This window comes from Neolamprologus multifasciatus, chromosome 18 (genome assembly GCF_963576455.1).
Source record: "Neolamprologus multifasciatus chromosome 18, fNeoMul1.2, whole genome shotgun sequence".
NCBI classification, from domain to species: Eukaryota; Metazoa; Chordata; class Actinopteri; order Cichliformes; family Cichlidae; genus Neolamprologus; species Neolamprologus multifasciatus.
The window spans coordinates 742,508-755,719 of NC_140456.1; the positions used below are offsets into that span (position 1 = coordinate 742,508).

The window sequence follows — 13,212 nt, forward strand, 5'->3', positions numbered from 1 at the left end:
CAACATGAATAACTTATGTTTGACAGAAAGAGGCTTTCAGTATAGATCATGAACTCTTCCAGCGTGGAGCCAGACCAACTTGCAGTTTGTGCGATATGGCAGCCTCGCCTCTGTCAGTCTGTCCCAGGGCAGCTGTGGCTACAACTGTAGCTGCCTCCACCAGTGTGTGAATGTGAGAGTGAGAATAGTGGCATTGTAAAGCGCTTTGAGGGCCCAGAAAAGCGCTTTATAAATGCTATTATTATTATTACTTCTTCACACTTGCTCCGCTCCTTGTCCAAACACTCCTCACACTCACGGGGTCCAGGAATCAAAACGGGCGGGTCCAGATAACCTATAAACATAGACGAGGGTAAGTCGGCGGGAAGCACGGGAACAACTAATTCACAATGAAGGGTCACTCAATATTCCAGCGACGAATAGCTCAGAGCCCCAGCCTTATGAAGACCCAGAGATCAACTGCAATCCACTCGAGATCAGCTGCAGGTGCGTGGGCCGAGGGCGGGAGCCCAATCAGAGCTCCGCCCAGGCAGACAGGTAGGAGAGAGAGAGAAACACAACAAACACTTGTGTCCACACTGGGCTGGCTGGGGAGGCACAGGGACCATGACAGTGAGAGCTGGAGGCCATGAGCTGATGAAGCCGACAGAACCACATCATCTACCAAAAGCAGAGATGAGATCCTGAGACCACCAAGCTGGAAGTGTTCAGCCGCCTGCTACGCCTACAAACTGTGTCCATAAAAATGATAAAAGGGCAGCTCGGGCATTTCTCATGTGACCGAGCTCTTGAATGAACACCTCAAACAGAGAACAGCTCAGACTCCCAAAGCTCCTCCCACATACTCAGAGGCACACGGTCGAACGCTTTCTCCAAGTCCACAGAACGTGCAGACTGGTTGGGCGAACTCTCATGCAACATGTTGTAGTGTCGACGAGTGAGTCTGTTCCCAGTCAGCCTTTCCTCCATCATAAAAACATGTTTGCAGTTTTTAATAAACCTTTGTGTCCAGTGGATACGATTACTATAATATCATTAAGAATAAATAAATTATTATCAATGTGCACATACAATGAAAAGAAACTAAATCAATTTTAATTACACGAAGTTTGGAGGTGTTTAAAGAAGAATTAATAAAGTCAGTGTTTTACTGTCTGAGTGTGTGTAGTTTCATCCACAGTGACAGATTATACTAAATATCAACACATCTCTAATAAATCTGGTTTTTGTCATATTCAGGAGACATTTATGAGCTTCAGGTGAGGCATACAAACTATTTCAGCTACAACAGTCACAAAAATGTGAAATGATGAACTAAAGATCTTTTGATTTGACTTGTTTTTTAAACTTTTATCTTCTCGTCACACGTGTCCACGCTGGTTGAATCTTGTTTCCAAAACAGAAACTTGTGTTTGTGAGGAAACCTCAGATTTTTACTCTGTTTATACTGTATTCATGTAGAAACTCGTTTCTTTGTCTCTATAATACTCAATAACACACATTCAGATGGTTGTATCCAGCAGCCCTCTTACATCACACATGTGCAGTTGCAAATAAATACCACAAGGTGGTGCTAGTGCCACATGCAAAAACTCATGAGGCGCTTGCAGTGCTCCACCTACTGGCCATGTTTCATGTCCGCGACAGCAGAACTACAGGCAGCAGAACTACAGGCAGCAGAACTACAGGCAGCAGATATGAGATGATGGCTGTGTGTAACCTGCATGAAATACAAAGATATGAATCCAACCTGTGAAGACGCTGCACTGAGTCAGTCGTGTGTTATTCTGAAGTCAGCAAACTCTTCATGTCTGGATTGATGGAAACGTTCCTATAAAACCAGTGAAACTCAGCCCATCATCACATGCCAGAGTTTCTACTGGATCCAGTTCTGGTGACTGGGATCCTCTGGAGGCGGGCTGCAGGCAGGTTGCATCTATAAATGTATGTTGACTTTGTACTTTGTGTTCTGATCAATCATCTCCAGCTCAGCAGAGATGTGTGCCCGGGGTGCAGCTCAGACCTGCCACGTACCAGGTGGGTGGTTCGATCCCAGGCTGCTCCAGGCTGCATGTCAAATATCCTTGGGCAAGATACTAACCCCATGTTCTCTCTGATGCATCCATCAGTGTGTGAATGTGTGTGGTAAATGGCCTGTATTTGTGTAGCGCTTTACACATCCAGTCATCTACACATTCACACACCGGTCATGAATGTTAGACAGAGCAGTTAAGTGTGAGTGTGTGAATGAAATCGTTGTATAAAGTGCTTTGAGTACTCAGAGAAGAAAAGAGCTGTATGAGAACCGTTTACCACTGCTGCCTCAGACTTCTTCACTAACAGAGTCTGGCTGCTGAGAGCACTTCAGTCATAATCAGCCTGACCTCTGACCTCTCCCCTCTGCTGTTATTCTCTGTTATGAACACAGCAGTGTTGTCTGATTTAAGACTCAGAGCAGCTCATCTCATCTGCGCTCACACAGATCACAGTGTTCCTGCTCTGATGTGACTCAGTCTGCACGAGTAAAGGTCAGAGTTGTCTCACAGTCCAGTCGCTCAGAGCTCAGGTAAGACTCACAGATTCTTTGAGGCTCAGGTTTTATTAGATGCACCATGTTTGTGAAAGTCTTCATTTAAAGAAGGCTGAAATGTTTCATTATAATGTTATAGTGTATGATCCTCCTCTCGACACAGATGGAGCAGCTCCTCTGTCAGGAACCATCACCTGCATCAACATCACGACTCTTATAAAGAAGTCAACCCTCTGCTTCCTGAGGAGGCTGAACAGCGCTGGACTGGATGTTGGTGTCCTCGGGTTCTTCTGCAGCTCACTGAGGGGGTTCGTAAAGTCTGCAGAGGACTATCAGGTGCAGCTGAACGTCCATCAGGGACATCTACACCGTCAGGTGTAGCTGAACGTCCATCAGGGACATCTACACCGTCAGGTGCAGAGAAAGAGCCACCTGTATCCTACCTCCTCCCCACATGTACTGTTTACTCTCCTGGCCTGTAGGAGGAGGCTGTGCTACATTAATGCAGCACCACCCAGACTGTCACACAGCACACATCTGTTATTTATATGGATACATGTCTGTACTTTGTTTTTAATATTCATTTCTATATTTATTCTACTGAATTCAGCTGTTTGACCCGTTGATTCGTGGCAGGCTGCAGATACCAGAACCTCAAACTGTCTGACACTCACATCAGGTCAAATAGCTGAAGGACAATAAAGCTTAAAATTTAGTGTAAAACAGAAAAGTACATTTACTCCTGTTTGGTATGAACTCAAAGTGACTCAAGATCAAATCTGAAAGTCCACAAATGTTTATTACAGATAAAGACAGAAAAGAAAAATCAGGCAAAGTTCAGCAACAAAGAGAATAAACTAGCAACAATCGAAACAACAGAAAAACTGTCATGGTCCTGAGTCTGAGGACTCGGTGTTTTGTGTTTCTTTATATTCTTCTATATTCTTGTTTATTCTGCCTTGTCTTTTGTTTAGCTTTGCTATGTGTTAGTGTGTTTGTTTCATGCCTGCCTGTGTTGCCTCTGTCTGTCCATGCTTCTCTGTGTCTGTTAGTTTCCTGTTTTATTCTGAAAGTTCATGTCTCATGTCAGTGTGTTCAGTTTTACCTTTCTCCTGTCTCGTTAGCCTAATTTCTCCCAGCTGTGTCTCCCTCCTGTTGTCCATTTCCTAATTACTCCCCTGTGTATTTAAGCCCTGTGTTTTCCTCCCTGTCACGTCGTACCCTCAACTTGCTGTGTGTTCATGATTTCCAGTCCTCCTGCACCTCAGTTTAGAGTTTTGTTTGCTTTTGTGAGTTTTATTTTATGTTGAAGTTTTGTTCCAGCAATAAAGCTGCATTTTCAGTTGAAACCTCGTTTCCTAAGAGTCCTGCATTTTGGGTCCACCACTCCTGCCTGCCACACAGCCAACCATGACAAAAACAGAAACGATCAAACACAAACTCCAGAAATTTGATCCTGTTCGTCTGGATGAACCAACGTTTCTCCAGCCTCATTAACAGCACATTTACATCAGGACGGACACAACAGTCAGGTCAGTTTCATGATCATAAATATGAAGGAGTCACTCGGATAAGTGAGGAAAAGTTTCTCTACGTCCACACGAACAGAAACAACTTTCTGGGATTTCTATACCTGGACGATTGAACCTGCATTGAGACAGCAAACACAAACTTACACAACAAAATCACTGTGAAGACGCCGCAGTGGACATCACGACCTGTGTGAGAACAAAGAGCAGAGACAGGATGTCCAGAGTGAGGCAGCAGCTGAGAACAAGTGAAGAACAAAAACAGAAAGGAAACGATGGAAACAGCAGAACTGAATCCAAAACAACAAAAATTCTAGTTTCCAGATTGTTTATTTGTCACGTGCACAGTTATACGAGCACAACAGGAAGTGACGTGTGACCTGATACGCTCCTCAAAGTTCTTGTTCACCTGCATTAGTTTATTTTAGGATGTTGTTGTCCTAATAAATGCATCCAGTGTTAGAGACTCCAGCAGAGCACAGAGTGAGGTCTGTGTGAGGTGTTATCATCGACCATCTGTGTCCTGTCTTCATGTCCAAACTCAGAACGCTTTCATGGACTTTGAAACTGTCTCATAATTTCATTTTTTAAAAATAAATAAAAACACACCTGAAAATGAAAGAAGAAGCAGCTTTAATACTGAGATGATTTTAAAGGCATCGTGTCTTGATCCACGCTGTGAGACGCAGCTGATAAACGTGTCACTCAACACATCCTCGTCTACTTACTGCTGAATGCAAAGAAACGTTTGTTCAGAGCCGGCTTGTTGCAGTTTATAAAAGAGCCACATGATGGTGCTGGTGCTCCACCCAACAGGCAAAGCACTGCGCCACCTACAGGACCCTCACAGCACTGCTGCAGCTGCAGTGTAGACCAGAGGTGTCCAACTCCAGGCCTCGAGGGCCGGTGTGCAGGTTTTAGACGTGTCCTTGATCCAACAGCTGATTTAAATGGCTGAACGAGCTCAACATGTCCTGAAGTTCTTCAGAGGCCTGAAAATGAACTAATTGTTTGATTCAGGTGTGTTGACCCAGGGTGAGATCTGAAACATGCAGCACACCGGCCCTCGAGGCCTGGAGTTGGACACTCCTGGAGTTCGACTGTCAGGCTCTCAGTGCAAAATCATGAGAAGAAATATGATGTTAGATCTATGCTGCAATAACCAGCTGTGACATGTGAACTGTGTAAGGTTTACAGGATAATGATAATCAATCATCAGTTCTTTGATGCCCGACATTCAGACCAGAACAAGCTGTGACTTTAAATCACGTCTAACATTTTTACACACTCGTAGTAACGGAGTTTGTTCCACAGAGTTTGTTCCACAGAGACAGTTTCACTTCTGACTCTTTCAGTCAGAATGAAAAAGAAGCTCAGACTGAAACCATGTTTGCTCGTCTGTGCCGCCGTAATCAACCATGACTCATCTGTAAACTGTGAGTCTGAGCTGTTGGTCTCACACGTTGGTGTTCGGCTGTTTCTCACATTAAGCAACAAAAACATGACCTTAGAGCCTCCACCCAAAACCCCCACAGCTCCATCACAGCACACCGTACAGACACCTTCAGTTATTTGTAATGAATGGATACATGAATGTGTCATTAATGTATCATCTTTTTGTTTTTGAAGTGCTGCATAAATATCAACTATAAAAACTGAAGTCGATTTATTTCATGTTTAACCATCACGCCTCTTCTGTCATGTATTTATATATTTTCTTTATGTCAGAAGATTAATTAATTAAATGAAATGTTCAGTTTTCAGTCATTTTACGCTTCAGGCGTCATCTAAAGTTTTTAATGTGTGGTGTCAAACATAAGGCCAGAGGCCCCGAGTCGGCCCACTGCATGTTTTGCTGTCTGTGGACGGTTTAATCAATGGGAACATTTCCAGACTGCTTCTCAATAACACGGTGACAGTTTTGATCCAAACACGGTGACAGTTTTAGGCGAACATGCGCCGCAGCATTCAGCGGTCACTGACAGACACACACATCGGTGTGTGTTTGTTCCTGCGCACAACAGTGTGAAGTTCACACACACTCGGCACTAATAAAGACGTGAACAAAGAAGCACTTTTCCAGTTTGAGAAGAACTCCGAGCGTCTACAATCACATGTTGTGTCCCTCTCAGAGCTTCCTGCTCTGCTTCCATCAGCGATGAGAGTCGCACCTGATTGGTCGCTACAGTCTGCACGTAAAGTCCAAACATGAAAATAACATAATAACAATAAAGATCACAGCATGTGGACAGCGCTCAGCACTGACCTCTGGCTCTTGGTTGATGCTGTGCTCTGTGGTCTGCACACAGACTCAGTCCAGCACCAGCTGAGGTCCAGATCAGGGGACATAACTGTTGGAGCTCAGTGAGGCTCTTCAGTCTGTGCAGCAGATTCATGCTCAGCTGTCAGTCTGCAAACATGATCTGTTTCTTTCTGTCTCGTCTGCTGAGTTACTAACATGTTGTTACTGTTTGTCTCCTTTAGTGTTTATATGTGGAAGCTTTACCTGCACAATCAGCAGATAAACATGTGATTCCCATGTGTCTGTAAAAGACTTTAGCTCTGCTGCTACACTGAAGAAAGCCATGTTTTATATAATTATATATAAAACATATCTGTCTGTATTATAATGACTGTAAAAGGCCATGTTTTTATTTCCTGAGAGGAACAAAGTTCCTGAAAGTGTGCAGGCTGCTTCAGCTGCAGCTTTTTTCCACCACGTGTGTTGGAAACTTTCTGAGGTCGGGTTTTTCTTCTTCCGCATCTGCTGCCGGATGTTTGTCAGGTTGTGAGGCGACCTCAGAGCCTCCCACCGCTGCGGCGCCACGTCCTCGCTCTGCCCTGCTGCTGCTGGCTTCCTGTCAGCGGCGAAGCTGCAAAAACAACAAATAAAACCCACCGACAAACAGACACGGTGATGTTTGTGTGGTTACAGCCACGTCTCTGACGCTCGCACCAAAACAAGGTCACACTCTTCATAATGAGGATGATGATGGTGACATCTGTAAACATCTGCAGGGACAAAGCAAAGGACACACAGGGACAGTGATGTCACACTGGACAAATGCAATGATGAAATGATGAAATGATGAAATGATGAAATGATGAAATGATGAAATGATGAAATGATGAAATGATGAAATGATGAGTGAAACTGAAAGATGTGTGGACAAAGAGAAACACCAGAGTGAACGAGCTCTCCACACATGCAAGGCCTCCAGCAGCAGCACCCAGGGGGGCGTCTGGGACCAGTTCTTCCAGTCTGAAAACATGAAGCCGGTCAGATTCCAGCAGACGGCTCTGATCGAGTTCATAATATCAATGAGGGAACATCGAGGCTGTGCAGTGTGTAACACGATGAAACAGGAAGTCCTAATAAAACACACAAAGTAACACTAAAATAATCCCTGAAGCATTTTTCTGTGTCTGTTGGTCAACACATCGAACAGTTCACAAACTTCTTCAGATGCATATGGAGGCTAATGTGGCACTTTGTCTGTTTTTTGAAGATCGAAATGCATTTTAATTTCAAAGCTACAGAATCAGGAAAATTCACCATCGCAACACAAAGTCAAGGAAGTGATGAAATAATTTCAGATAATTACAGAAACAAATAAACTGAACACGTGTCCTAGTAAATGAATCTTCTCATCAGACTAACTGACATATTTGTACATTAAAGAAATAAAACAAGCAGATTTTATTAAAAATAAAACTAAAGTCGTTAAAGTTGACTCGACTGTAACACTAAACTGTGTTTTTAGATGATGTGTCTTAAAGGCCCAGCCAAGGTCCATAATTACTCAGTAAAAGGATTAGAAGCTGAAACTATATAGATTTTCTATTTATGACCATAATTCAGGTTTTTAAACATGAATTCTGTTTATTTACTTTCTAATAAAGTGTCTATTATAATATAAAGTGGAGCTTCTAACATCACAGGTAAGCTGTGATTATTAAAGCTGCTCCAGTTTTCAACACTGAAACATTTGTGGCCAAAACACAGGAAGAAAGAAAAGTATCCAAGTAAGACAAAGAGCTTCATTTATGCAACATTTTACTGAAACGTTTGGACTTTAGTGAAGTGTTTCCTGTTTCAGCCACAGTTTGAGTTCTGACCTGGTACAGCAAACGCTGCAAACTCACAAGACTGATTCTTTATTTTCATTTCTAACATCGTCATAAATACACACGTGTGTTCACAGTAATTATCTGCACTCGTGTGCATTTCACTGAACTGAGAGGAGGTCGGACTTCATCGGAGCAGCTTCGTCATATATTTGAAAAAGAAATGAAAAAAGCAACAATAATTGTTTCTGATGCTGAGACATCCTGAGAAGGTTCTGACATCACAGAAGAGCTGAAGTCTGTTTTCATTTTCCTGTCGTCTCTCTCGAGCTGGACGTTCAATGATGCTTCAGACTCTGTAGAAATCAGTGAAATTCACCGTGACAGTAAAGATTATCAGACATAAATAAAATAAATGGAGATATTTAACAGTTTGAGCTGCTCCGCATGAACAAGAACAGCCCACGATCACGAGTTGTTCTGTTATAATATGAAACAGCTTTCTTTGATCGTTAATATTTCCTGTGACACGTGCACAGATGAATTTGGGTCTCCCGGTGCAGCTGTTGGCGTGTCCACCTGCAGACGCACCTGAGGTCGGATTTTTGGCCTCGTCTCCGTGACGTGGAAACTGCGGCGGTGCCAGCGGCTGCACGCGTTTCATATTTAGGCGTCTAATCTGTTTTCTCACACCGATTGTGAGGCCACACCTGATCGTACATCCTTACCTCCAGCGCCGCCTGACCTCGATTTCCCCGCCCACCCCCACTGACACGCTTCCTGTCCCAGCAGGCTTTGAGGCAGAAACCGCAGCCGCCTTCGTCTGTGACGCAGCCATCACGCTGCAGCTCGATCACATCGGGCGACCACATCCTGTGGAAACAGTGAGGCAGAAGATTTTCCAGCAGCAGCAGCAGCAGCCAATCAGATCACAGATACAAACACCTCCGCAGAATGACAGCGAATCTCTCACACTGCAGAAAAATGTGTCAACTTTCACACTGAGATGAAGCAGATTAGGGTGCTTTTGATAATCATTCAGTTGTTGGATGTAAATGTTTCTGAAAAAGAAAAAGTTCAGTTTTCTGCAGAAAACAATCCAATAATCTAAAACTGTTCTCTGTAAATCATCCTGTAAATGAGCCGCAAACACAAGTAGAAAGTTGGCTTTAGGACAAGACTGCGGCCGAGCTGAGGGCATCTGATCAGACATGCACGGGGTTGTTACGCACGTCTTAGATGAAAATGTCACACAAACAAAATCACACAAACTTGACTTTAAGGAGAAAAGTCGCACAGCTTTGCATCACCTGCTGCTCCTGTGACTCACAGAAGAAAATGGACGGAGAGTTTTGAGTCGTCCCGCAGACGGCTGCAGTTGAACAAAACTGAGACACGCGTGCAGTCTGTGAGCAAATGTTTCCATTCTTCAGTCTTGATAACCAAAAGTATTTGGACAGCAGGTCGTTCTACCCAGATGTGTGGTGTAGTATATTATGGGATTCATCTCCCAGTTACCGTGACAACTGATGCTACCTCATGAAGCCTTGATCACAATTCATCTTCTTCAGTGTCTTTAAATCGCTGATTAACACCATCTAACAAACTTACTGAGTGGAAACTGTTCTTAACGATCTCTGCGTGCTGCAGGATTAAGATGAAGCATTGTTAGAAGATGTGGACGCGACTGCTCGTGTACTTCGAGCTCAGAGTCAGTGCACTCAAACAGGATGTTTAACAGGTTAAATGTTTAAATGTTTAAAATAAAAGCATTTCTCATTTTCTCAAAGATATAAAACTTACACAGACAGAAGGTCACAGTTTGCAGCTAAAATGTCTTCATCTGTACATATTATATTAAAACACACAGTATAGAGCAATAATGAGTGTGTTTATGTGTATATATGTATGTATTTATTATCTTATATGGTAATGGCCTGCATTTGTATAGTGTAAAGTAAAGATGTGTAAAGCGCTTTACTCAGTCCCTAAGGACCCCAAAGCGCTTTACACATCCACACACTGCTGATGGCAGCTACATTGTAGCCACAGCTGCCCTGGGGTGCACTGACAGAGGCGAGGCTGCCGGACACTGGCGCAACTTGGCCCTCTGACCAACACCAGTAGGCAACGGGTGAAGTGTCTTGCCCAAGGATATTTGGCAGCCTGGGATCGAACCACTGACCTTCTGATTAGTGGCTGACCTGCTCTGCCACCTGAGCTACAGCCACCGCAATATATACTCATATTATATCTGTAGTTATTTTTATTTAATTTTTATTTAATTTAATAACTGTACAGTACTCTCTGTATATAGTAACCATCGTCCTTGATGTAAATATGTAAGAAAAACTGTTTCTGTCCTGTGTACTGTTTGTTTGTATATGTGTCTTTCTGGCTGCTGTTACAACCAAATTTCCCCTTGTGGGACAATTAAAGGATTATTCTATTCTATTCTATTCTATATATTCCAGAACACACGTTTGCATACAGTATGTGTAGAATACAGAGGTCAGAGGTCATGCATTCAGAGTGATGAACAGGATAAACTGACCTAGCAGCAGGTCACTTCATTTAAAAACAAAGTTTGTCGGCTGCAGTCTGAACGTTTCATCTGCATGTTGTTACATTAAAGACAGAAAAGAATCTAAAGAAGAAACACAGACGGATCCTCTCTGCCCGTGGAAAACACACACACACACACACACACACACACACAGACACACACACACACACACACACACACACACACACACACACACACACACACACTCAGTGATCTGATGATCTGCACTCAGATCAGTAAACTGCACAAACAAATGAACTTTATATCTCACAGCAAAACATGAGGAGAAATGTGTGATTGGACCGTGATGGTAAACACATCGTCTGTATCATTATGACACTTTGTGCTGTGTGTGCACATGTAAGCTTCATCCAACCTGTTAGAAACTTCAAAGCACAAATAATCAAACTAATGATCCTGATAACTATAAATCAGGGTCATCATGATACTAGACTTTAACTTGATACAACTTGAACTTTTTCTGTTCTCACACTGATCTCCCTGTTGGAGCTCAGTCTGGGGGGAGTTATTTTTTCTCCTTATCTTGTGGTTCATTTCCATTGTTAGACCTCTCTGACCTGGCTTCCCCATGTGATGTTTTGTGTAATGTATGTATGGTTGGAGGGTAAGATGGCGCCGCCATTGCGTGCAATAGGTCGGCAGCCTTATGAAATTTCCCCTTGTGGGACTAATAAATGTATCTTATCTTACACCAGGACCCAGGAGAACTCATACTCATACTTTTCTGTCCCACGGGAAAAATCTTTGTTTCCATCCTGCAACAGCAGAAACAGTGAACAAGTCATTTATTGAAAAAGTTGTTAATCTTTCATTTATTTTCCAAATTATTTATTAGATTTGCCAAAATAACTCTTATTATAATTAATAAATTTTTATTTGTTTTGAAAATCATTTAGATCGTTTCATCACATTTCATAAAGGTAAAGTAAAATCTTAATCTACGTTGAGGCCAGCCACCCTTCAGAGGAAGCTCATTTCTGCTGCTTGTATTCGCGACCTCGTTCTTTTGGTCACTACCCACAGCTCGTGACCATGGGGAGGGTGGAGACGTAGATCAACCGGGTTATCGAGAGCTTAGTTTTTACACTCAGCTCTCAGACTGATGCAGACGCTGTACCAGTCCATCTGTTGAGCTCCCGCTCCCTTCTCCCGTCACTCGTGAACACTCGTGAGATATTTAAACTCCTCCGCTTGGGGCAAGAACCTGACCCAGAGTGGACACTCCACCCTTTTCCAGCTGAGGACCCCGGCCTCAGACTTGGAGGTGCTGATCCTCATTCTCACTGCTTCACACTCGGCTGTAAACTGCTGCAGTGCAGTTCCAGAGAAAAACACATTACATAAAAAGTTTGCATGAATTTGCATGATCTTTATGTCATTGACAGAAATCTGACTCCCACAGATTACAGTCAATCTGTCAGTTACTGATATTCATCTCTACCTGTTATAAAACACATCTGGCCCAGATTCTGTTTCTTCTATTCCAGCTTCCATAAAGTGAAGAAACCTTAAACTTTTTTTTTTCACTTTAAATCAGCAGTTTGAATTCAAACTTGTTTGAATTCAAACTTGTTTGAATTCAAACTTGTTTTAATTCAAACTTGTTTTAATTCAAACAAGTTTTAATTCAAACTTGTTTTAATTCAAACTTGTTTTAGTGCTTCAGGAAGAAAATACTTTGTTTTGGAAGTGAGATATTTTTTAAGGAAAATTGAGACTGTAATTAATATACACTTTATCAGCTTTCATGATTTATATCTCTTTAAAGTGAAACAAATCTGAAACAAATAAATATATTTTCTTTGTTTGCTGGTGACACACAGCCTCACCTCCACTTTGCACCAATGAGTGAGTTTCTACATTATTTATTTAAGTTTATGTTAAAATGTACTCACATGAAGATAAGAGTGCGCGCACACACACACACACACACACACACACACACACAGTTATCTTTGTTGTTGTATTTTGCGCAAACAGGAAACACAACGAACCACAGAGAGGATTGCAGCTCGCTCCAGTTTAAGCAGCTCTGCTGATCTCAAACACTGATTACTGTTTTCTGCATCGAAGAATTATCTTTACAATCAGCTGCATGTTACAGACATCTTAGGAGTCATGATTGAAAATAAAAATTTAAATTAATTAAAATGTAAAAATGGTGCCGTGAACAATGCTGCTGACTCAGTAAGAAGGTCATGAGTTTAAATCGATGATGTTTGGAGTAACTGTGTGTTTACCCTGTAAGCTGTGTATGGTACACGCTGCCTTTAATCCTGTGGCAGCTGGAATTTCTCAAAATCCATCAAAAACAAAACCAAACCAGCTGAATTACCTATAATGTCCTGTTATTTCTTTAAATACTTTTTTTAATCAATACTAAATGTTGTGGGTTGCAAAGTAACATTATTCTCTCTTTTTACATTCTGTGTGTACAGAGGGGAAACCTTTCACACTGATACATAATACAACTGAAATATTATCAATACTTCTTCAGT

At 42.3% G+C, this 13,212-nt stretch overlaps 1 protein-coding gene across 1 annotated transcript in view; it reads right to left on the reverse strand.

Moving 5' to 3' along the window:
* Positions 1-7,177: 7,177 nt before the first annotated feature.
* Positions 7,178-13,212, reverse strand: part of LOC146496887 (M1-specific T cell receptor alpha chain-like) — a 69,136-nt gene continuing 63,101 nt past the window's right edge. The window contains exon 6 of the mRNA XM_085141014.1: positions 7,178-9,000. Coding sequence (XP_084997140.1) covers positions 8,999-9,000 — 2 coding nt within the window. The 3' untranslated portion in view covers positions 7,178-8,998. The remainder of the gene's footprint in view (positions 9,001-13,212) is intronic.